The 23,916-nt window shown below is 45.8% G+C and overlaps 1 protein-coding gene across 1 annotated transcript in view; it reads right to left on the reverse strand.

The window, feature by feature from the left end:
* Positions 1-3,012: 3,012 nt before the first annotated feature.
* Positions 3,013-23,916, reverse strand: part of C1PH8orf90 (chromosome 1p C8orf90 homolog) — a 70,822-nt gene continuing 49,918 nt past the window's right edge. The window contains exon 2 of the mRNA XM_069648449.1: positions 3,013-4,140. Within this exon, the coding sequence (XP_069504550.1) occupies positions 3,233-4,140 (908 nt within the window). The 3' untranslated portion in view covers positions 3,013-3,232. The remainder of the gene's footprint in view (positions 4,141-23,916) is intronic.

Here is a 23,916-nt window from a genome sequence, read left to right on the forward strand (position 1 = left end):
GCATTGAAGTTTTTGGAAAAATATCTAGCCTGCATATAGTGCTTCGAGCTCCTGTCACTTTGCACAAACTCCCTTGTCACCCTCTTTGCAGTACCTGGGTGTTTATGGGAGATAGAGTCATTGGTTGTCTTTGAACTTTTAATTCTTAGATGGTTTTTCTCATGTATTTCCCATAAAGGCACATCAGAGTTGTGGGTGTTTGGGTCACAGGTGGGGGCCTGACTAGCATGACAATGAGCCATTAAGAACTCGAGTATCATAGGGTCTTCCTCATGGGAAAGGGGAAAATACTTTGACCCATCCAATGAAGTCATAACACCTCCCCAGTAGTTGTCTCTTCCCATGTGATCCTCCCTCATAAAGCCACCAGAGGGTTAGGATTGGGTAGTGGCTGCCGTCCCCTGGACACACGGGAGGAGGTCACTGCTGGGGAACCTATGATGACTCCATTGGATTCATCACAGAAGTATCCCCTATGCGATACTAAGAGCACTTTCACCAAGATACAGTAACAAGGGAAATAGAGTTTGAGACCCTTACAAGAAAAAGATATATCAAGTAACAAGAAGGTCTAATCTTCTCCGTGGAGGTAGTTGGAGGGAAGGTGACCCAGACAAACCATAAAGAGAACTTTGAGAGAAATACATATGAAGACAGTACTTGGCAGGGCAGTAAACCAAGTCTGTTTGTGAACCATAAAGAGAACTGTTATGTTATGTTAAAGAATATTCATACTGTGCACTATCACCACCTAAGTGGTCCCTTGACGCTCTGTTGGATCTGAAAAGCAAGAAGGTAAGGTAAGTTAGTAGGACTGAGTGGGGAAAAAAAACACAAAAGAGCTGTGATGTGCTGTGAGGTAAATACATATGAAGACAGTATTTGCCAGGGGAGTAAACCAAGTCTGCTTGTGAACTATAACGAGATCTGCCAGAGAAATACAAATGAAGTCTGTGTTTGGGACTAGGAGACTGGATAGAGGATGAAACCAGGTCTGACAAACTGGGTTAGGAACCCACCACAGCTTAGAGGAGCATCCAAGCAATTCTTCTTCGTCACAGTGCCTGGTATTAGGAAACCAGGTCTGCCAACCAGGGTCGGGGACCCCAGGAACAAAAAAGAAGCCTGAGAAGGGACAGTTGGGGAACAAATACATTGCCCACCAATTGTGGAACTGCTTGATAAGCCTGAACGAGGCTGAGGAAGGAAGACATCCCCAAGCAGTTGATGAACTGTACCAGAAGCCTGAGGAAGGCTGGGGAAGGGATACATTTTCCCAACAGTTGAGAAAATGATAAACCCAGAACTTTCTTTTTGTCCAGGGGAAGCCAGGGGAAGGGAATCACTCCTCTGGGCTAGTAAGACTTCCTTTTATTTAGTTTAACTTAGAGTGTGAGGGACAGAGGTAGGATTCTGATACTGGACATTGGACTTTTTGCTTTGGAGATCCTGACTTTGACATTAGTTATTTTGGTTGAGGCAGGGAAACCCCTTTTTAGAGTTAGGACAAGATAGGGGTTTCTTTTCATTTTCTCACTTGAATAAAAGTTTATGCCAACCACCGGGAGCACTCTGTGTCAGAGTCTTACTTCTGCACCCTTACAGTACCCATTGGCATAGATATCCCATTTGATCACAATTCATAATTAGGTGGTATACTAAAAACAAGGGGCAGTTAAAATACCATGTGTTTACTGTTAGTTATGATGAGGCCCCTAGAATACAATATTTTGGCACTACACGCAGACATTAAGTTGAGCCCCACTGTACAGAATATTTAGTGCCACCACTGGTCACTTGTCCCGTGTTACAGAGCAGCATACAAGGTCGAAGGCATGCTCATGTGTTTAATGGAATACATATTTACTTTGTAAAGCTGTTACTTTCACACTTCCAATTTATCATGCTTGACCTCGTATTGTCCCTTGCTCAACAGGGCCGATTTGTTATTTTTATTCTACTTCTAGCCAACTTGGGTACAGTAGCCGTGTCCAAGTATATGTAAGGCAGCCGTGACGTTTTGCAAGGTTATAAGGTTGAAATTATAGTGTGGAGAGACAAATGAATCGAAGTAATGGGTGATACTGTTTCCTGAATCTGCAAGTTGCCTGCACCCGCTCCTGAACAAAGTTGTTCACACTGTTTCTCTGCAAATATGCAGCTGTACATAGTAAACTGGGATATGTCAGGTGATAATATAACCTCTGAAATGTTGTTTTACAACCTACGAAACCCAACGGGGAGTCCCTTTTTTTGTGAAAGGCTACAGAATCATAGATACTGACAACAAGAAAAATCAATCATTTCCAGTTTACCAGCCAACGCCCCCACCTGTTTGTCATAGGAACTGGGTTTTGCCTACTTCCAGCTGTCGAGGAAAGGGCAATTTCGGCAGCGTCTTTTGCTTTGCACCTCACCTCTCAGATCAATGTGTTTAATGGGTGTATTGTTGTGATCTTCTTGGGAATTACCACATGGTAGCAAATCCCAGGGTGTAGTTTTGGGTTTGCTCTCATTGTCTCCTATTTTATAGGCAAGCACCTGCAATCAGGTCTACTGGCCCATCTTCGCAGAGGCCTGCTTCTTCCAACCATAAACCTTCTCTCTAGATCCTTCACATATCTGGTGCGTGCACCATACACCAACATTTGTAATTCCATTTCCTTGCAGGAGCAAGCTGACTCGGCACAACACCACAGCATGGTACCCTTTACATTGCAATGGTAAGGTTAGAGACTGGTGGCATGCCTTTTTTTCCTGGCAAATAGGCTGACATCCTGTGCCTAACTAACTCGGGGATTCTCTGATATCCAAGGTTAGTTTTGCAGGTGTAGTATGGGAAATGCTCCATTAGTCTTGTTCCATAATCCCCATTTATGACATGGAACCTTCTGTCATATAATGTGTCATTATTGAAAGTAAGTGGCATAACTGGCTTCTGTCGAGTTTAGAAGCATATGTTTGTCATCTGTGTGCTGCAAATAAAATCAAAGAAGACACGAATCAAGCCAATGTTGTTAAAACATGGGAGATCTATGTTTCTTAAAAATGGTTCGCTGGGTAATTAACATAAGTAGCTCGAAAGTATGTGATATGGGACAATAGGATGACGGTGTCACACAATATCCTTCTGCAGGGTGTAGCGTGTGTGGCCATCAGCTGAACCGTAAGGCCTACACAGTGCCCTGCATGGTAGGGCAGATCTATTTTAATGTCAGTGCAGAATGTATGTCTATGGAAGGTGCCCCTTCTGGGAAAGCGCAGGGGAGGATACAGAGCTGGCAGAAGCTTGAGCAGCTCTGGTGCTTTTGCTGTCCTGCAGAACATAGGAGGCTGGCGGGGCAGTGGGAGAAGGGAGGGCCAATGGGGTCTTGCCAGTGATAAGAACAAAGCCAGACTGAGCCTTGGAGCCAACCTCATGAGGTGACACATGCCCTACTTTCTGATTGTTGGCAAGTGGGGTGGCCCTGGAGGCGTAGGTGAGGGCAAGCTGCTCCAGCCGCCTCTTCTTGAAATATGCCTGAGTAGTGGCATGCAGAGGTTGGAGGATCCGAGGAACTGACTTTCCAGGATGCAAGAAGAAATCATAATTCTCACAGTCGGATGTGTCGTAGTAAGATCTTTTCTCGGCCTGCTCGTCTTCAGGTGGCCATGCATACGGGAACGGAAGAGTGAAATCCTCTGTCAGCACGCGGATAGCGAAGTCTGCATCCTTGCCAAACTCCTTGTAGGCCCTTTGGATGGTGCGGAAATGCTCATCCCACTTCTTGGCATCACCTTCGTAGATATCTGGGAAGGAGACTGAACCTCCAAAGTTTTGAAATAGGACTGGTGTATGCGGCAGTCCCTGTGCTGGGGCTCCCTCCATAAAGCTGTAGACACATGTGGGGGTGCTGCCAGAATTCGACAGCATCGGCTGGCTTCTAGTTGGCATGGGGAAAGGGGAAGTCAAGGTCCCAGGAATCTCCACTGGTGTGATGAAATTCTCCCTCCCGCAGGGGATCAGCAACTCCGGATGCTTCCCAGATGTTGTGGAACTGTTGGACGTGGAGGGGAATGCTGGGCTGCGTTCTTGCTTTGATGGCGCTGCATGAGGCGTGGAAACCTGCAGACCCAATGATGTCACATTCCCTTCTTCACCTGTTGAATCAAAACAGCAAGGGTGAGTGGCTACACCAGTATTCATCTGCGACACCAGTGTCATCGGTACCCTCACTTCTCTATCTGAGCCAACATGATCCAAAATGCCTTTGCACATATGAATCTGTGATGGCGCAGATTGTGCATACCAGTGAAACATGAAGGCTTCATACCATTACATTAAGCTGTGCATAGTGGCCAGTAAAGAGCTATAACCACCCCCTAGGGCCCTGCCCAGTGTCCATTGCATAAACCCGATCTCGTGGCTGATAAATAAAGCATGTCAAGGGCAAGCGTTCCTGTTCCTGAGTGGACACACTCCTACTCAGCAAAAGCAATGGGCACCAACTATATTATGTTCATGGCATCTTCCATACTAGGTGAACACAATAATTGGGACCTTCAAGGCAGGGATGTTAATTCACTCAAATTCCAGGGGTAGTGCGAGTGGCATCACATCCCAGATGACACCACAGGAAGTGATGTCATATGAGCTTTGACCCTGATGATATGACATGAAATAGTATCGCATGACATTTAACCCCGATAACATCACCTGAAGTGACTGACGAGTCGACAAAACATACATGAGCTTACATTTCATAAAACACCAGACGGGTACTGAAGCAGGCATACGACAATTTTAGATACCAAGCACATTTTCACTAGTGTGCTGCCTTTAAAGGCCATGGTTGGGTTCATGTTATGACATGGGTAAAAGCAACATAGGCCAGGGCCAATGCCATGCTTATGCCACTACAGCCTCATATGGCTATTTACTGCCATCTTATACCAATTACAGTTACACATGTCAGGTCTAGTAATCATGTGCCAAGTAAAGTCCCACATTCCCAACTGCTGCCATATTGAAGTATGCCAAATGCAGTATTTATTTGAGGATACTGCTATTTTATGTCTGTTATACCCTTCCAGCCTAGGCACAGTCAACATATTTTAGTTAAAGAATTATATGTCCTTATATGTCCAGTTTCTTGCATCTTATGTCAAATATCCTGCATTGCCACCAAATATCAGTTAATTCCTCATAGGACTGGTATGGTCCCAATATGTAAGGGAGAACCTCATATGTCTAATTGCTGCCATCAATTGTGAAGTGCAGCCTCAAATGCCCCAATAATGAAATTCAATCCCTTTTATTCCTCAAATGTGATTGATTCGTGTTCCACGTTCAGCATTAAATGATCCATAAACACCACTTAGGTCTTAACATGCATAGTATCTTTACAATGGGTGATATCTAGCCTCAAAGGTCCCAGGAAATGCCAAGGAATGGCTCATGAAAATTGTATGTCATTATATGCAATATGCACCCTGAAGCCCAGTTGCTGCCGTCGTATGCCAAATGCAGCCTCAAATAGCAATGGAACACCACTTACTTCCTTATGTGCATGACATCCTTAGCACGAGGGGTCTGCAGCATAGGGGTAATCAGATGTCTTTACCTATGGCTCCCATGATTTCTCACAATTGACTATGCTGTAGAAGGCTGATGGGAGATGTAGTTTAAAACATCAGGAAAGGCAGGAGTGGTAGGCCACTGTAACAGATGATATGAAGCCTCATATGCCCATTTGCTGTCATAATATACCAAGCATGGTTTCATATGCCCCAAAAATGCTAGTTTATGAGAGAGTGATGGAGAAAGAGACAGACAAGTGAGGAAGGAAGATAAAAAGGAGGTGTAGAGTGGAGGGGGAGACCACAGAGAAACAGATTTTATTGGGCAAGAGAAAAGATGAGGAATGGACTGATGCAGTGGGTGAAGGGTGAAGGTGTGAGTGGAGGTGTGAGAAGGAGAGAGAGAGAGAGAAGAGAGAGACACACACACACACACACACACACACAGACAGTAATGGGGGAGAGCGGTGAGGGGGAGGAAGCAAACGTGTGCAAAGGTGATTCAAATTGAACTAGAATTAGCTTCTCTTTTTCGACAGGCAATGTTGAAAAAGTTTAGAAAAGTGGAGTGCACTGCTGAGTGAGTTTGAAGGCAGAACTGCCTGGATATCATGCCCTTGCTGTGCCATTAAACAGAGTCCACTGTTGCAGAGAGCCACAAATGGAATGCAGTTGGAAGCAGCTGGCAGCTACAAGTGGCATGTCTGACAAGGTAAGCACAGGTGGGTAAGCGGTTGCTAGACTTTGTGATCTTAATTCTGTAGGAGTTAGTCCGCCTGAACTGTACGTCAACCTCGCTACAAGACATCCCCCTTCCTGGTGTCATCCGCATACCTCCCCTGTTGCTTATGCCGTCATGTATAATCTGCGTAGCAAGTCCCAGCTGCGACGCAGTCAATTCTTGTCATGGCTACCAGTCTTGCAAACCAAACCCTTACACGCAGCCGCAATGAATTAAAAATCTTTAATTAATTTAAAATCTCTACAAAATTCCTGTGCTATCAAGAACCCTGCAACCAGTACGTGTTTATATTTGAAAAGGAAAATTACACACATCTTCCCACATAAGAACTCGTATGCAGACATTCGGGGTCATTACGACCCAGGTGTTAACCAATGGCGCCATTAGCGCCATGGTTGACGCCGTAATCCGCCATGGTGAATGGCGGAATTACCGCCCCATTCCAAGGTTGGAGGGGCGGTAATTCCCCATTCACCATTGCCCATTCCCCATTTCCATTTTTGCCCCATAGGGCTCTTATTGTGTTGGATGGGCCATCAGAAAATAATCTAACTGTTATACCATTGACACAAAGCCCCCAAAGTGTAGCATGGACATCATTCAATCAGCTTTAAGGGCGTTGAAGAAGGAAGCTGACCCAAAAGTGGTATAGTGGTGCTCATAAACTTTTATTTATGGAAAAAAACACTATTCTTATGTTCTAAGAGGGGTTCCCTGTCTCAAAGTAACACTAAAGGATCAGTCAGAATGTCCATCAAAATCAAATTCCACCGTCCTGTGTCACAACCTATTTCTATCCCTTACACTACAACTAAAGAATACTCCAACATAAAGTTTCTTCTCCCTTCTGCTGATATTCTGGTAGTGTTCGAAGAATGACTCCCTTACCCTGGCTTGCTGGTTCCCCACAATCTATGCACAACTCCACATTCTGGACCAGGAGAATGACACCCTTCTCCTGGTATTGGTCTGGACAGTTCACAGTAAGGCCTGGAGAATGACTCCCTTCTCCTGGTGTTCGGAACGTTTTTTTTTTCATGTTTTTCCATTTGCTGTATGTTCTGCTACTCTCTCTCAGTATTAGCAAAGCCCCAAACCCTTCTCTGGTGATCAAGGGATTTATCTTTGTTACTCTGGCGAGGAAGCCCTACTCTGATGCACAATTCACTTATGTTGGGGTCCCAGACCCTTCTCTTGTGGTCAGTGGAGTTATTGCTGCCACTGCAATGAGGAAGTTCTCCTCAATACTTGGTTCACTATTGTTATGGTCCCTGTCCCTTCCCTGGTGGTCAGTGGGCTTATTGTTGCCACTGCGATGAGGAAGTTCTCCTTGGATGCTTGGTTCCTTTTTTGGGGGGTCCCAGGCCTTTCTCTGGTAGTCAGTTGGCTTATTGCTGCCACTGCGATGAGGAAGTTCTCCTCAATACTTGGTTCACTGTTGTTATGGTCCCTGACCCTTCTCTGGTGGTCAGTGGGCTTATTGTTGCCACTGCGACAATGAAGTTTTCCTCGGATGCTTGGTTCACAATTGTTAGGGTACCCAAACCCATATCTGATGGTCAGTGGTCTTACGTTGTCCAGTAGTTTCTTCATTACTACTGGTATGAGGGAGATCCTCCCTGATGCACTTTTCACTCTCCCAGGGTCCAGTAGCTACTTCATTACTACTGGGATGAGGGACATCCTCCTCGATGCACTCTACACAGATCTATTCCCCAATAGTCCTATAGCTGCCACTGGGGCGAGGAACATGATGCTGTGTCTCCCTCCCTCTGCCCCCATATCGCTACCGGGTCTCGCGCGCATCCCATTACCTTCTCGTGGGATGCGACACATCACCAGTCCTTCCTCTGCTCTTCCTGTCTGAGTTGATGGTCCCGGCAAACCTCCACGGTCCTCTGCTTCTTATGGTCTTGGCAGGGCCAGACAGGGAACCAAAACAGGCCCTGGAAAAAAATTCAAAGTGGCCCCATATTTCGCCGAACAAGCAAGCACGGCGAGTGAGCCCAAGCCTTCTATGAAGGGTTTCGGAGTATCCCCCAAGAAAATGTTCACTAAAATCATTCAATATTAGTGCATTTAAAGCTTGTTTTAAACATATATATGGATTACAAAGTTATGTTTTAAATAAATTCATGATCTATCAAAGTAGATCTTCAATGATAGAGTGCAATATCACAGAAAGAAACATATCAAATAACCATGATTATCCAATTTAACATCACTCAGTACAGGAGTGGCTTTGTGCTTGCAGACCCTGCAGCAGTGCTGAAAGAGGGTGTTGACAGCTTACTCTGTAAAGGAACAAACCTATGCATAAACTGATATACATGCAGTAAATCAGCTAAGAACTCTCATTTGTTAACTGTACATCAAGCTCTCAGTTGACAGATGTGAAACATTTTACGTGGGAAAACCTGCACAGTGAAAGAGGATATAAACATGCAAAATAACCACTCGAACTCGAGGCAAAAAATAAAAACATGTCTTTTCGTGAGTAGAGAGATAGATCACCCCGGCACTTTGAAAACACCCCAACCTACCCATGCCTTTCCAAGGCCTCGGTTTCAGAATACAAAGAACCCGAATGGCACCTCTCGCACACTCGGCCCAGCTGAGCAGCAAACATACAGCATCTTTAAATATAAATTACTGACAGCACTTATTATATACAGGGGAGTATCCAGCACTGCAAGAGTGAGGGGGCCGAGCCACGAAAAATGTCCTACTACTTTCTGCCCCCCAAATACAGTGCACGTACTTCGATATTGTCTCATTCGCTCTCCCAAACTGCCCACCCCCGCCCCAATCTACCTTTTTGGTAACATTAGTGGCAGATGGCATTTTAACACAACAAATAATAAAACTGCAGAATCAGTACAGATGCAGGAAACTCATCTATTAGAGCTCTATCCAGGGGCTCTCGAGCAAAATACATGCAAACCTCCAAATTTGCATATGGATTGCACCAACAGAAATTATTTCACAGAAAAGAACATTGCAAGGAGCATCATCAGTCTTTGATAATTGGAGGCACCATGTAAGTGACTTTAGAATAAGTTGCCATAAGTAAGCCAAGTGGAAAATAACTTTGGGGTGCAAAATAACTAAATTGCACTATTATTATACATGGAGCTACTGTATAGTCTTTAGGCTTGTTTAAATAACAGCATGATATATTAACATAAGCCGTGAAGTGAATCACTAACAGAACTGCAGATAACACGCAGTGTGATTAAGTGATTTGCCCAATTTCACACACTATTGTTAAATGGTGAAACCAGGATGTGGACAATTTAAGCAACTGAGCACATCTTCCCATGTTTAGTTGATCTAGATATGTATTAAGGTTTTGCTTTGCATTTCATGTGCTTAAATAATACTTTATTTATAGCAATGCCTTGGAAGCAAAGCACATTACATAATAAACTAGCCTTTCATAGTAAACTAACTATACAGTTTATACATTGTCATAGAAATATGTTGAGCAATAAGCGTATGGCTTTAGTTTTATTCTTCCCATCGTGCATGCAAAGCCACAATAGCATCATGCAGATTAATGTGAGCCTAACAAATGCCCATTAGGTTTTAAAACCATAGTCATTATTTCATAAAGCATGCAGCATTATGCACCCCTTTCACTTCTAATCACTCCCTCACATTTCTAAAGGGACAAACGTCCTTGCTAATAGCCCCCCATCCCATCAGTGCCTAATGGCTCACATGGAAAGGCTCTGTTGACACAGAGCTATGCGAGAGCCACTCTGATGCCCTGTGCTCCTTGGGACATTGTCCTGGCAGCAGGGCACCTCTCCCGTCAGGAAAGGGTACGGTGTCCTGCTGCCAGGACAATGAGCGTGCTGAGCAGGAATTGCTCAGCACACATTGTCCTGCCAGCGGGACACCTTTCCCGTTGGGCACCCTCATTGATGTGCCGAATGGGAAAGGTGTCCCCAAAAGAGCTTGGGTGGCCTTGGTGAGATGAAACCACAAGGGGGGTAGCATCTGACTCCCAGCCCCTTCCCAAATCTCCCACTCATGAAGGCTTCTCGCAGTGACAGCTACTAGGGCTTCCTCCCTCATTGCAATTAAGAAATGATTACATGTTGTGCCTCACAATACAGTTGGGCACAGGTATTATTCTTTCGCTTGGAGAACTGCCAATACTCAAATCGGTCAAAAAATAAAAGTGTCGGTACTGAGAGACTGATAGGACCGATCCATTTAAAGCATTGCTGTAATGGCTGGATTGTGTGGGAGTGAGAAATATCTTGGCAAAAGTCATTTCGCCTGGATGTTTCCTGATACTGCATTTCTCAAAATAAGTCAGGCTGCTCAAAATCATCGGTCTGTTATAGACCGCTCATTGGTGTTACACTGGTGGTATTAAGGCCAGTAGACATAGATGATCATTTTTAAATGGTTTATAGGTGCTAAGATTACATTTCCATTGTCTAATATCCTAGTCAAGTATTTTAGTAAACGGTTAAGAAAATGTAGGTGTGAGAAATTAATGTAACTCACCCTAATGGCGCGAAGCTCATTGCAAACATGTGTCCCTGCTCTTAAGAGCAGCCGAATGCCAGTTGCATTGTTATATTGGGGGTCATTACGACCCTGGTACTAAGGGGTTAACGGCGCCGTAAAAGGCTGCGGCGCCGTTAACCCCTTAGCGCCTAATCACGAGGTCCCTTTGTGGGACCCAACCTGAACGGCTGGTCTGGACCAGCCGTAAAGTAGGGACCCGCAAAGGGACCTTCGAGGTAATTACGGTACCGCAATTTGCGGTACCATAATTACCGCCTTCCCCAGTCCCATTGAGCCCTACGGGGCAAAAATGGGAATGGGGAAGGGCCAATGTTCAATGGGGAATTACCGCCCCGCCAACCTTGAAATGGGGTGGTAATTCCCCATTGAACATTGGCAGACTCGTTACAACACCGGCAGCAACCATGGTGCTAATAGCGCCATGGGTTACCGCCAGTGTTGTAATGAGGGCCATTGTGTACAAAATAGGGTTCTTGCAGGGTTTCTGCTGTTTAAGCGTCACCTATTACAGCTATTTATTTTAAAAATCAGAAGAACATCCACATTTTAACAATCATCTATGGGTGAATACAGACAGCCGGTAGAGCACAGTATGGCCTTAAACCAGAATGGCTCCATCTGGCAGAGTTAATACCTGCGGTAGGTCACACTTGAATGGTGTCCGTTTGCATGAAGAGGCCTCCCTGAATCTTTGCAGCTGAAAGCTGTATTTCAATATTTCGCCGTAGAAATTAGTCAGTGAGCACATCACTAAACAAAGAGGCTTCAACGGACCTTGTTGTGACGCGCCAGCAAACATCATTCAAAATCCCCTTCTCTGTGTTTCCCGGTAGCATTATTCATTGAAGTAGTAAGAAACCTAAATCCTCTGAATGAATCCCAGAGTTGAGCTAATAACTGAATGTTGATGTAAGAACCAGAATTGCATTTTATTTGTCTGTTTTATTCAATGTAACTTAAACTGTTTATAGTCATAATCCCGAATTTAGAAATCCTGAAAAAAAAATCTTGAATAAAAAATGCCGAAAAAAAAAATATCGAATTTTTTTTATGACTTTTTTGTTCGAAATGGGGGGGTTCCCCCCCAATCCCCCCCTTTTTTTTTTGTTTTTACTTATTTTAATTAAGAGAGCCAGTACTTTGCGACTTTTCGTTCTGGGTTTATTTGATCTTATTTCTATCCATATTATCCGACATTCAGTGTTTTTCCCTCATTCTTCCATAGACATTTACCTTGAAATGCACCACTATCATAGAAGGAAATAAACCACGCTACATGCACTGCCATTAATAATAATTGATAGCTTTGATTGGTAATAGTGGGCCATTTCCTATCAAGAAGTTGACTTGCTTTTGTCTCGGGTCCTGCATCACTATCAAAATACAAGTCATGTGGAAGTAGAACTTCGGTCTTCAGCAGCGGATAGTAAACTGGCCAGTACGAATTAATCCCAGCTTCCATCACTTCATTAAATACTATGTGATCCTGGTCAAATCACGATGACTCCCACTCCCAGTGACAGTGCCACTGTCAGGAGAGGGTCTGACAAGGAGCAACCCGGTTGGTACGAAGCGCTATAGAAAAGAATATGGTGCTGTAATAGGAGGGAAAGTCCTATTAACCCAGGATGGCCCTGCTGCTGGGCATGGAGACTGTGGTCAAGCTTGTAGAGTGGCATGAGAAGGTCAGTGCAGGCTTACATGTGCGCTCCCTTAAGTGGGTATTGGCACAGTGCTGTGAAGCATCGGAAGGGGCACAGATTCAGGCTGCGCCGGTGTGAGCCCAGTCAGCACCTCGGGCTGTGGTGGGGGAGAGGGGCAGTGATACTGTGCAGGCTATGTGGGACCTGGCAGTTGCATGCCTTGGTGGTGAGACAGTGATCCCCTTGAGCGTTAATGCTCCGCAGTGTATATGGAGGACCTGGTAGTGGCATGTCGAGGTCGGATGAGGATGAACTAGGCACACTACATCTATGGGGGTTTCTTAAAAGGGCAGGGCTTCTGTATGGTGTGTGCTACGGGGAGTGCTAAGGCATGTGAGGTACTTGCATGAGGTGTGCTGGGATTTCGAATGCTATGTGTGGGTGCTTCTAAGTGGTCTAGGATATCATGTAATATGGGATAAAAGTGTCGGTGGGAAATTCTCCCGGGGTCGGCTGGGCCGTCCGCGGACCTCCGTGCAGGGAGGCCCCAACTCCTCCTGTATATCCCAAAAAGAGATAGAGTATGAGACACACGCAAGAAGCAAGGTGATTCTGCTGTTTATTAAACAAAACGGCAGGGATGGGTCAAGGATCGTACGCGTCCGTCCTGACACTCTCTCAACATCGTGGGGCTCGCAGGCCCTTTTTACCTTAGTATGACGCGCTACTTGCGTCACCTGAGAAAGTTAGCAAAAAACCTATCGCCACTCTGGATTGGTTCCCCGAGTGGTATGGTTAGTATAGCATACGTATAGAGAACGTTGTTAGTGGTTAAGGGTCAGTCAGGTGGTATACTTGGGTTGTCCCTTCCATTTGATACATAAAAATTGTTACATGAAGACCCCTGAGGATTGGTCAATGTTAATGGCGTCAGTGATAAGAGCCCCATGTTCTGATTGGTCCACCCGCGAGCCCCCCAGTCTGGGACCATCGCTGTTCCCAGCTCGCGGTGCACCTGTCATTTGCAACAATGTTTCACTATGGGTATGTGCAGACAATGTGAGGATTTATTCATATGCTGGAAGGCCGACTACTCCCACCACCGCAGATGTCCATTGAGTCGCTTAATTGTATCTGCCTGTGTCTTGAGACGGGGGATCCAGGCGCCTCCTTCCTCCTAGGCTTGGCACCCTATCAGGTTCGGCTTGGTCACGTGAGGTGGGACCGTGGTTGAGGCAGAATTCTGCACAATTAATATTGCATTTCTCACTGTGTGCCTGGCTTATCTTGCAGGTGTGACCTTGGCGTCGGCTTGCGGTATGCGAGTTTGCAACGTTGTGCCCTTGACTGTCTGCTTTCGCTGGGCTCATTCTGCAGGATCAGCAACCGAACTCTTGCTCATTCAATGTTCATGGAAGCTTTTGCTTGCGGCCTACTTGGGTCTGGTGCATAAGTGGAGCTATTTAATACACAGGCTCTTTAGGTTATGGTATCATATTGCTTCATCCCCAGTATCGTGTCTTCGTTATATTTCTCGTTAGCAAGCTTTTTAGATGAGTTCATTATGCGTCTTGCGTTTCTGCATTTTGAAAAGCCTATGTGAAAAATAATAAAGATGCACGTCCGTGGGTGTGTCCGTCGCCTACGTCATAGCACTGAGTATGTTCTTCGTGTGGATTGGTGTGGGAGTGTCCAGTGTGCATGTTTGCACGGGTGTGCTGACCGTTGGCTAGGTCGTCATGGCATCTCTAACAATGTGTTGATTTAGTGCTGGATGGTTCAGTCGAGTCCATCAATGCCGCAGGTGTCGGCATGTGCAGGGCAGGCTGGTGGGCAGGCGGGTGGGCACGCGAGTGGGCACATCCGTATGTTCCTGTACCAGGGTATTTGGTCGTCTGGTAGATGGGCAAACTCCTCTTGTGGCGGGTGTCTGGGCCGTGATCCTCTAGGCCAGGGGTGAGAGGGGATTGGTGGGAGCCTTTTGTTCACTTTTCCCACTTCAGTCCCCCCTCTGGTCGACTTGTCGACCACAAACATATCCTTTTCCTTATCTCCTCTCACTCTCCATATTTTAGTTACTCCTCCCAAATGCCCATAGTGGTTAACATGGTCTTCAAATGACCAATACATATATACACAGGTTCCTCCAGGTGTGCAGTATACCCATTTCCCTATGTAGCTCCTTGGGTTTCTTGGGTTTTCGAGCTTCACAGATGGTGGGTCCAGGTGGTTGGTGATGATCTGGTTGCGCAACCTCTCTCTCTCTTTTATTATTGTGCCTGTGTGTTGGCCGTCATCTGCTGGCATCAAGGGGTGCATACCGACCATTTCGATCATCTCGTCTGTGGTGCGTGCCTTCTGGGCCTTCCAAAATCTTATTATGATAAGTGCAGCTCCAGCCAAAATAATGCATCCAACTATAATCTTCAGTCCATCTGACAGCCAAGATGGCATCCATGACCATAGCATCGAAAACCAGCTCTCATCCTTTTTCACACCTTTACTTTCATCCATCATTTTGGAGTGCATCTGGGCCAATTGTGATACTGCTTCTGTTAGTGTACCATTGTCAGCGTCATTAGCAGGGATGAATGTGCAGCATGATTGACCTATCTTTGCGCAAACCCCTCCTTCCATTGCTGTGAGGAGGTCCAGTACATATCTGTTCTGTAGTGCTACCATCCTCACTGCTCGCAGTTCCACTTTTATTGCGTTGAATCCATTTACTGTAGAGTTAATTGTCATCATTAGTTCCCATCTAGTTATCTGGAGCCATTTTGCGTTTGCGTAAGCCTGTAGTCCCGGATGTATTATTGAGGAGAAGAACATTGCTGCTCTGCTGAATAGTCTGTGTTCTGGCGGAATTGAAGTGAGTGCTGTTTCCGACCTTCCCCATAGGTAGTTTCCTGTCAGAGGTTCTCCTTGTCTTTTCTTTCTATTCAGGACAGTGTTGTTGCCGTTGTTTTGGTTCTCTGGCCCCTTCTGAAGCTGTACAGATCTCTTCTTCCTCTTGTTTCCTTCATCCATTTTGGGGAAGTTCGCCACATTCGCATGTTTCTGGGGCACCACTAGTGATGGTACATTAACGTGTACCATTGTGCATATACCATTCCACAGAGGGGGCAGTGTGTGGTATGCCTTGTCTGCACAGGCCCAGTAATGGTCCATTACTACTGCTGTACCTGCTCCCCCCTCAGGTAACTCTGTCACGCTTGCACAGTTGGTGTTGTATCCCACGTCCACTTCTCCTTTATGTTGGTAGCATACCTTAGGTGCAGTCATCGGCAGTATTGTTATTGGGTCTTCACCCTTCTCTATCCAGTTAGCATGGGTACGTACTTGACCCAAGTCATCCAACATCTGTTGTTGTGTTCAGCAATAGTTGTAGTATCCTCTCTCATTACCATGTTGCTGCCAACCACTCCTGTGTCCCATTTGTCACCCAGGTACACCATCCCTGTTATTATTATCAGTGGTCTTTCCCAACATCCTTGTTTACCAGGAACTTCAGTGGCGTACCAATCACATGGTAGGTACTGTAGTGTTACTTTCTTTGTTTCTCCTTTTTCAGGGCCACTTGTTATGTATCTGAATGCTTCAGCATGTAAACTGACCTTGTGGTAACTCAAATAACTCTTGAGGAAGTTATTTCCGTACGGGTATGTGTCTCGTGTTTTCCATACCAGGTGCACCGTGTTCCCTTGAAATCTCCCTTTCGTTTGGAACAGTGCCAGGTATATTATACACCGTGCTGTTTTTTCATCTATTTCCATGGCAACGAAAGTTCGGGAAGTGCTCATGGCGTATGGGATCAATGAGCAGACGTAGCAGCTGTCTTCTGTTGTTTGTTTACCTTTTTGGGTCATGTATTGGTACCACATGTTGTTCGAGATGTGTGCTGAATTTTGTATGTAGTTGTCAATATCTTTATTGTCTGAGTATGTGCTGCGTTTTACTCTATTTCCCTTGTGTGGAATTTTGCTAGTACCACCTGACGTAACACCTGTTGCAGCTGGGGGTGGGGGTATATTAGGTTTGGGTACAGCAAAAATATTGATAGCATAACTGTTCTGCCATACAGAGGCAGCCACGAACCCGGTGATCATCAAAATCCCTATCATCTTTATTACAGAGGCTAGTCTCACCGGCATTTTGCTCTTACCTTGCTGCAGTCCGGCAGCTAATTCTTGCGACGTTAAAGTTGCCCGCCTGAAAATTCTCAATATGCTTGTTATTAGTGTTAGTTGTTGTTTTCAAGCTCTCCCTATCAAGTAGTCGTTCAGTGGCCAGGCGAAGAGCTGTTCCCACGCCAAACTAAGCGATCTATCTCTTAGGACAGGCAAGTATGGGTAGAGGTGGGGCATTGATTGTTCTATGGCCAAGAGAAGTGCTGAGTAGTAGACAACGCCCCTCCTCCTTTTCAGGTACTTTGGCCTTTTTATGTAATAGACAAATTGGTGTGATAATTTTTCAGGGTAGTTATTGTCTGAGGGTATCATCTACTCCTGGGCAGTGAACTTTGTTAGTTATCTGTTTTCTTAGCAGTACAATGATACACCGTACCTGCATGTGCGAGAGAAAAAAAACAGAACATTCAAGTGTTTACCTGTGTATGTGCAAAACAATGTCCTTCAGTTGGGTTATTACTGCAGTGGGTAGGGGGTCGATGGGCAGAGGGTTTGGGGCTCAACTGGTAGAGGTCTCTTTACTCTTTGATCATGTGACCATGGGGTGGGCGGTATGGTAATTACCCCTTTCTATTTCAGTAGTTGTCTCTGGGGAATCAGGGGGGTGGCAGGGTTTGGGGACACTTTGGCCGTTAGCTGCGGTAGAAGTCCCTTCCTCCGTTGGTGACGCTGTTGCTGTTCTTCCAACGGCCCTGTCGGTGACGCTAGGGCGGGTCTGGAGTTTGCAGATCTTTACGTCGTGTAGGTGATTCCAGGCACGTTTGTCCTGTAGCTTTACTGCTCTCGTTGATACTTCCTCTACCAGGTGGGGGCCAGTGAAGCGTGGGCTGTTCCACTTTCTGTTGAAATTGCGGAGTAGTACGTGGTCACCTTTAGCAATTTTGCACAGTTTTCCCTTTTCCAATTCTTCATCCGCGTCTTCTTGTTGATCACTCTTAGACCCGCCCCGCGTGCGCTCGAGCTGTTGAGACACAAACACTACACTAGTAATCAAAGAAGACACATATTGGTACATTTCATCACCAAGGACAGTTGCAGTGCTCTCATAGTCAGTAAATGCTCTTGATGTTGGTGTCGGAGGAAGGCGCATTTGGCGTCCGGTCACCACCTCGTGAGGGGTGAGGTGGTGGTCGGAGCCTGGTCTATTCCTTAGCTCAAATAGGGCTAGCGGAAGGCAATACAGCCAACTCTTCTTTGTTGTTTGCCGTATTTTTGCAATTGCCTCCTTTAATAGGCCATTCAGGCGTTCGCATAAACCGTTGGCCTGCGGGTGATATGCACATGCAAATTTATGCTTGATGTTCAGTAAGGATGTGATGTGCTGGAACATTTCATTGGCGAAATGCGGGCCATTATCTGATCACAGTATTTCGCACACTCCCCACCTGGGGAAGACCTCCCTCACTAGGAATTTATCTGCTCTGAATGTATCTGGGTGTGAGCAGGGCCCTGCCTCAATCCACCTCGAGAATGGGCATACAACTACAATCATATACCTATTTCCTTGACATACGTTGATCATATCAACATAGTCAATATGGATGTGTCGGAAGGGTCCCTCTGGCCGGGGTATAGTACCTTTTATCACCTTCAGCGTGTGACCGGCCGTGAACTGTTGACATGTGAGACAATTGCTGATAAAATTTGACACATGGGAATTTAACTCGGGGCAGAACCAATCTTCCCTAATTCGTGCTGCAATGACTTCCTTGCCTGTGTGGGCTAGGTGGTGTAGTTGGCTCAGGGCGGTGTTCAATAGTGCCAGTGGCATTACCATCTTTCCAGTGCTACCCTGGCGCCATAGTGAGTCAGTTGGTGACATTGTACATCCTCTTTTTACCCATATTTCTTTTTCTGCCATTGGTGCAGCCGCTTGTAGCTCCATTATCTGTGTGGCTGGGAGATGGGTGTACCCTTCTCTTATCAACATCTCCTTAGCTATTCCCCTCCCTCTCCCTCTCTCTGACTCTGGGGGGTTCCATATCTCGCCAAAATATGCAGCATACTTCGCGTGTGCGTCTGCTGCTGCATTCCCTTTTGAGATATGATCTTCTCCATTAGTGTGTGCGGTGCATTTGACCAAGGCTAATTCTTGGGGGTCATTTATTACTTCAATTAGTTCAGCCAATAAGAGAGCATGTTGCACTGGAGTGCCGTCAGCTCTCCTAAACCCTCTTCTCCTCCATTTGGACAAACCTGAGTGGACAGTAGACGTGACATATGCACTGTCGGAATATATGGTCACTCGTTTGTCAAAGCTTTCCTTCAACGCCAAGATCAGTGCAACTAATGCAGCTGCTTGAGCAGAGTAATGCTGTGGTAGCTGTACGCATTTCATCGCCACACACACCGGTACCTCCGTCATTTTTACCACTGCTGCCCCAGTTCTCCTTATTCCATCACTTTGGTCAATTGTTGATGACCCATCAATGAACAAGAGCTCACCGCCGTCTAGTGCGTTCTCTTCGACCTTTCTAGTACATGAGTACATTTCAGTAGTCTTTGTACAATCATGTGCATAGTCTCCTTCCTGAATTGCTTCTGCTATAAACCTTGCAGGGTTGACCGTGCTGCATCTAACAATTGATAGTTCAGCTCTAGATAAGATTATCTCATAACCTGACGCCCTCTGCCTGGTTAGTGTGGACTTAGGCTTGTTCAATATTGCAAATAGTGCATGTTCCACAAATAGTGTGGTTGGGCACCCCATGGTGATTGCTGATGCTTTCTCTACCGCAAAGGCAGCTGCGGCGAGACCTTGTTCGCAAGGGAAATGACCTAACATCACAGGATCCAAGTGGCCGCTGTAAAACGCTACTGGTTTGTAGCCCATGCTTGTTTTTTGAGCCAACACTGCTTTCATTACTGCTGAGTCGCAATGTGAAAAAATAAAGAATTGTCGTTCATAATCTGGGGTGGCCAGTACCGGAGCGGTTGATATTGCATCTTTCAGTTCATCAAAAGCCTCTTTCATTTCCATTGTCCACCCCAACTTTTTCTCCCCTTTGTTAGCTTCTTTTAACGCCTCAAGTAGGGGTCCTATGTATGAGCTGTAATCAAATACCCATGCTCTACAGTAGTTGCACAGACCCAGAAACTGCTGTAATTCTCTCACTGTTTGTGGCAATGGCGTTTTTGAAATGGCCTGTGCTCTTTGTGGTGCAATATTTCTTCCATATTGGGATATGAGCTGACCAATGTAAAGTACCTGTTCCTGACAGTACTGTAACTTTTCCTTGTCTACCTTGTAACCTTTTTCAGCCAATATTGTCAGCATCTTTAATGAGTCCTCCCTGCATTTTCTTTCTTTTGTGCTGCAAATTATTATGTCGTCAACATACTGCAACACTGTGCTTTCCACTTCAATGTTACCCAAATCCATCTGTATTACTCTGTTGAATATTGAGGGTGACTCGCAGTACCCTTGTGGCAATCTGGTGTGTTTCCACTTTGTGTTTCTGTAAGTGAAGCTTGTCAGATCTTGTGAGTCTGGGTGCAGTGGTATTGAGAAAAAGGCATTTTTAAGGTCGATCACTGTAAACCGTGATGCCTCTGCTGGAATGCCGCACAATATTGTGGCCGGTATTGCTGCTATGGGGTATTCTGCTTCCACTATGTTGTTCAAAGGCCTGAGGTCCTGTATGAAGCGCCAAGACCCCCCTTTAGCCTTGCACACTGGGTATACAGCTGTGTTGCATGGTGATTCTGATGGGACCAATATGCCATTATTTATAAGGGCCGTTATTGTTTCATATATGCCCTCATCTGCCTCTTTTGATAGTGGGTACTGTTTCACTCTGGGGAGTATTGCACCCTTTTTCAATTTTATTCTTACTCCCCCTATGCTTTTTATGCACCCCACGTCATAGGGGCTAGTAGTCCATAATGATGTGGGTACTTTTGCCATATCCTCCTCAAAGAAGGGAACTGGGGTGGACGTGGGTGCCTCAAGTGCCATAGCAATTTTCTGTGCCACTTGTTTGTACGTCACCCTTAGCCATATTTCCACACTCATCATGAATACCATTTCACCTTCTTCCTTTCCTCCTGAGAAGAGCTCCTGATCTGACACCTGGGTGAGTCTACATCCCTCTGCTAGTGCTATCACTGCCCTCCATGCTCTTCCTTCTCTGTCTTGGGCATGTACTGCAATGTATTCAGCGGTTGCTATAATGCTCTCTATGTCCACTGAAATCACCTTTCCTTCTGGTTCATTGGCTGGTGTTTCTGGTCTAAACAAATAGGCTGCTGGCCTCCTCCAGATCTTTCCTTCTATCCCTGGCATCCATGCAAATGCCATGTCTGTCCCGTACTGGAACAGTTCACCATCTACTGGCTCAGCCCTAATCACTGTCTGTCCACAGTATGCCTGCATAATCTGTCGTGCAGTGAGCATGTTAATTCCTGGAGTGGAGCAAATTATGCCGTCCTCCGTAAAGGAGATCGTCATATTCAACCTGCTCATTATGTCTCTCCCCAGTATATTGACTGGTGAGGCCCTAGAATATAAAAGTGGAACTGACATGTCATAATCCTCTATTGATAAGGGAATGTTATGAGTAAAGGGAACCAACCCCCTAGCCCCAGAGAATCCTTGGGTGTTCATGGCTTCACCTGACATCTTAAATTTACCTTCCCTTATGCAAGACCGGGTCGCCCCGGTGTCAACAAGGAATGATCATTTTTTGTCACCTATCGTTACCTCTATGCGTGGTTCCTCCGCACTATTAGGTGTTACCGACAGGATGGGACACACCAAGGCCGTCTGTGGGCTGTCCTATTGAGGGTATAATGATTGACCACTTCCTGTGTAAGGGTTGTGTCCCAGGACCGTCACCCTACCCAGTTGTGTTTGCTGTAGTTGGGTATTGGTAGAGGTAATGTTATGGTCTTGGACTTGTGTTGCTGTACTTGCTGTGCTTGGGGTTGTTGTGTTATCGCTACCTGTTGTTGAGGCGGTGAATATGTCCGTGGCTGTTGTTTTGTTACTAGTTGTTGCTGTCCATTTCCCTGTTGCAATGTCTGCTGTTGCTGGATGCCCTGCTGTTCCTGTGTGGGCTCTTGTTGTCCCTGTTCACTCCATGATGGTGTGCCTGGTCTCACTCTACACGTGCGTGACATGTGTCCTACTAATCCACAAATCCAACACACCAGTGGTTCCCTGTTCTGCCATGGAAAGCTTCCCGTGTTGTCCTGGTATACTGGTTGCCCGGTGGGGTAGGAATTTCTAAGTCCCCCCACCTGCTGTTGTGTGTTATATCCGTATCCTCTCCCTCTCATTATTCCTCCCCTTCCCCTGTTGTAATTATAATACCCAGCTCCTGGCGTTGAGTATCCTCCTCCCATGTTAGTCGTGTATGGTTGGAGTGGCGGCATCTGTTGTGTTACAGTCTGCGATGATTGTATTTGGGAGGGATCTTGTGCAGCCACTACTTGTGTGGGGCTTTGAGTCATTGTTGTAGGTGTAGTTATTAGTGCGCCTTCCATCGTGTATTTAGTAAGTTTTTTCTGTACTAGTTTAGCCTCTCCCGTTTTCCTGTCCTCTTCCTTTTTTTTCATTTTTTCTTGCCATGTCCTACAATGATGTACTATTGTCAGTTGTATTTCTGGCCATGCTTTTGCTTCCATCCCCACTACTTTCTTCCGTTGTTTCTGAACTGCTTCTGGGAGCCCCTGTACTAGTATATGATAGAATATCGCTGGTGTTTTGTCCCATTGTTCTCTAGTTTCCATACGCCACTTCTCTTGAATTTCCTGGATATAATCAACAGGATCTTCGTTCTCACGCATCTTGCGCGAGGTAATTGCTCCTATGTCTGATGTGTCTGGATACTGTACCCTCAGTGCCTGCCATAATGCATGTCTGCAGTTTGCGAATGGTGCCCCATCGTGTGATGTGTTTGTTATTGTGACCCCGGGGAAGCCTGCTCTCTTCCAGATGTCATCCGCTGCATCCCCTAATATTGATATCAGGAGGCCCTTTACATCTCCCACTGCCAATTTCTGTCCTGCGGTGTGTTTTTCCATTTCATATATCCATTTACCCGCACCTCCACTTAATGATGGGAGTCTGCACTTTATATTTTCCTTGTCTGCATGCTTCCAAGGGACGTATTGTGGTCTAACCCCTCCCCTCTCCAGAAGTGGCATTAAGTTGTGTCCCGTTTGACCCCCTGGGTTCCACAAAATCGAGTCTGCACACCCCTCCTCTTCTTCCGTCTCTTCTACATCGTCAATTTCGTCCATATTTCTCCTGCTCTGAACTCTTTCTCCTCCATCACTTCCCCTTCTTTCATCATTTCCTTTATTTAATGTGGGCGTGTGTATTCGTTCTCCCTGCCTGCGTCCAGGGAGGTCTCTAAGCCTTCCTGCATAGGGTGTCAGTTCGTTTGTGAAGGGCGCGAGTTTAGATGGGCATGTTGCACGTAATGTGCGTGAGGTGGTAGAGCATGTAGGACGGGATGGTGACGGTGTGGCTTCACGTGTCTCCCTTTCCGCTATTCCTTGCTCTTCCTCCTCACTTCTCTCCAGTTCTTCCTTTCTCCTACAGATCCATGGTGAGTCTCTATTTGTCCGGGTGGTGTATAATTTATCTAGGCTTTCCCTTTCACTATTTCTTCCTTCCTTCTCCATTCCTTCTTCTTCCTCACTACAAAAGTCACTCATAAATGGCAACCCCCAATCTGTCTTTTTCCCCCTAATCGTTACTGTTCTTAAGTCTATTAGGTCCGTTCCTCCCTTTTCTTCTTTACCAATCGCTCCCCTTTGTGCCGATGCTGTTGCTACTTCTGTACCTCTATATACATGCCTCCTTACTTCACTCTCCCCTCTCCTATCTTCTCTTTCCCCTTCATTTCTCTCCGCTATTTCTCTACCAATTTCCTCTCTTTTCTTTTTTAATTCTTCCATTCCTTCACTACTCATCTTTTCCAATATCCTTTCATCTTCTTTCTTCCTTTCCCATCACTCCCTCTCCCGTTCTAATATACTCTCTATCATCCTCCCTTCTTCGTATTTCCTTGTCGTTTCTGATAGTAGTCTCTTCTTCCATATTGCCATTTCTTTTTCTTTCTCCTCTTCCTCTCTTTTCCTTTCACGCAGTGCTGCTCTTGATACCCTTTCTGCTACTGCCTTTACCCTTTCTGCTTCTCTCCTTTGCTCCTCAGTTCGTTCTCTCATTTTTCCCAACTCATTCTTACCTTCTTTCCTTTCCCGTGCTCTCTCTCTTTCCCCCCTC

The sequence above is a fragment of the Ambystoma mexicanum genome, chromosome 1p, assembly GCF_040938575.1.
Source record: "Ambystoma mexicanum isolate Mex_15411 chromosome 1p, UKY_AmexF1_1, whole genome shotgun sequence".
Lineage (NCBI taxonomy): Eukaryota > Metazoa > Chordata > Amphibia > Caudata > Ambystomatidae > Ambystoma > Ambystoma mexicanum.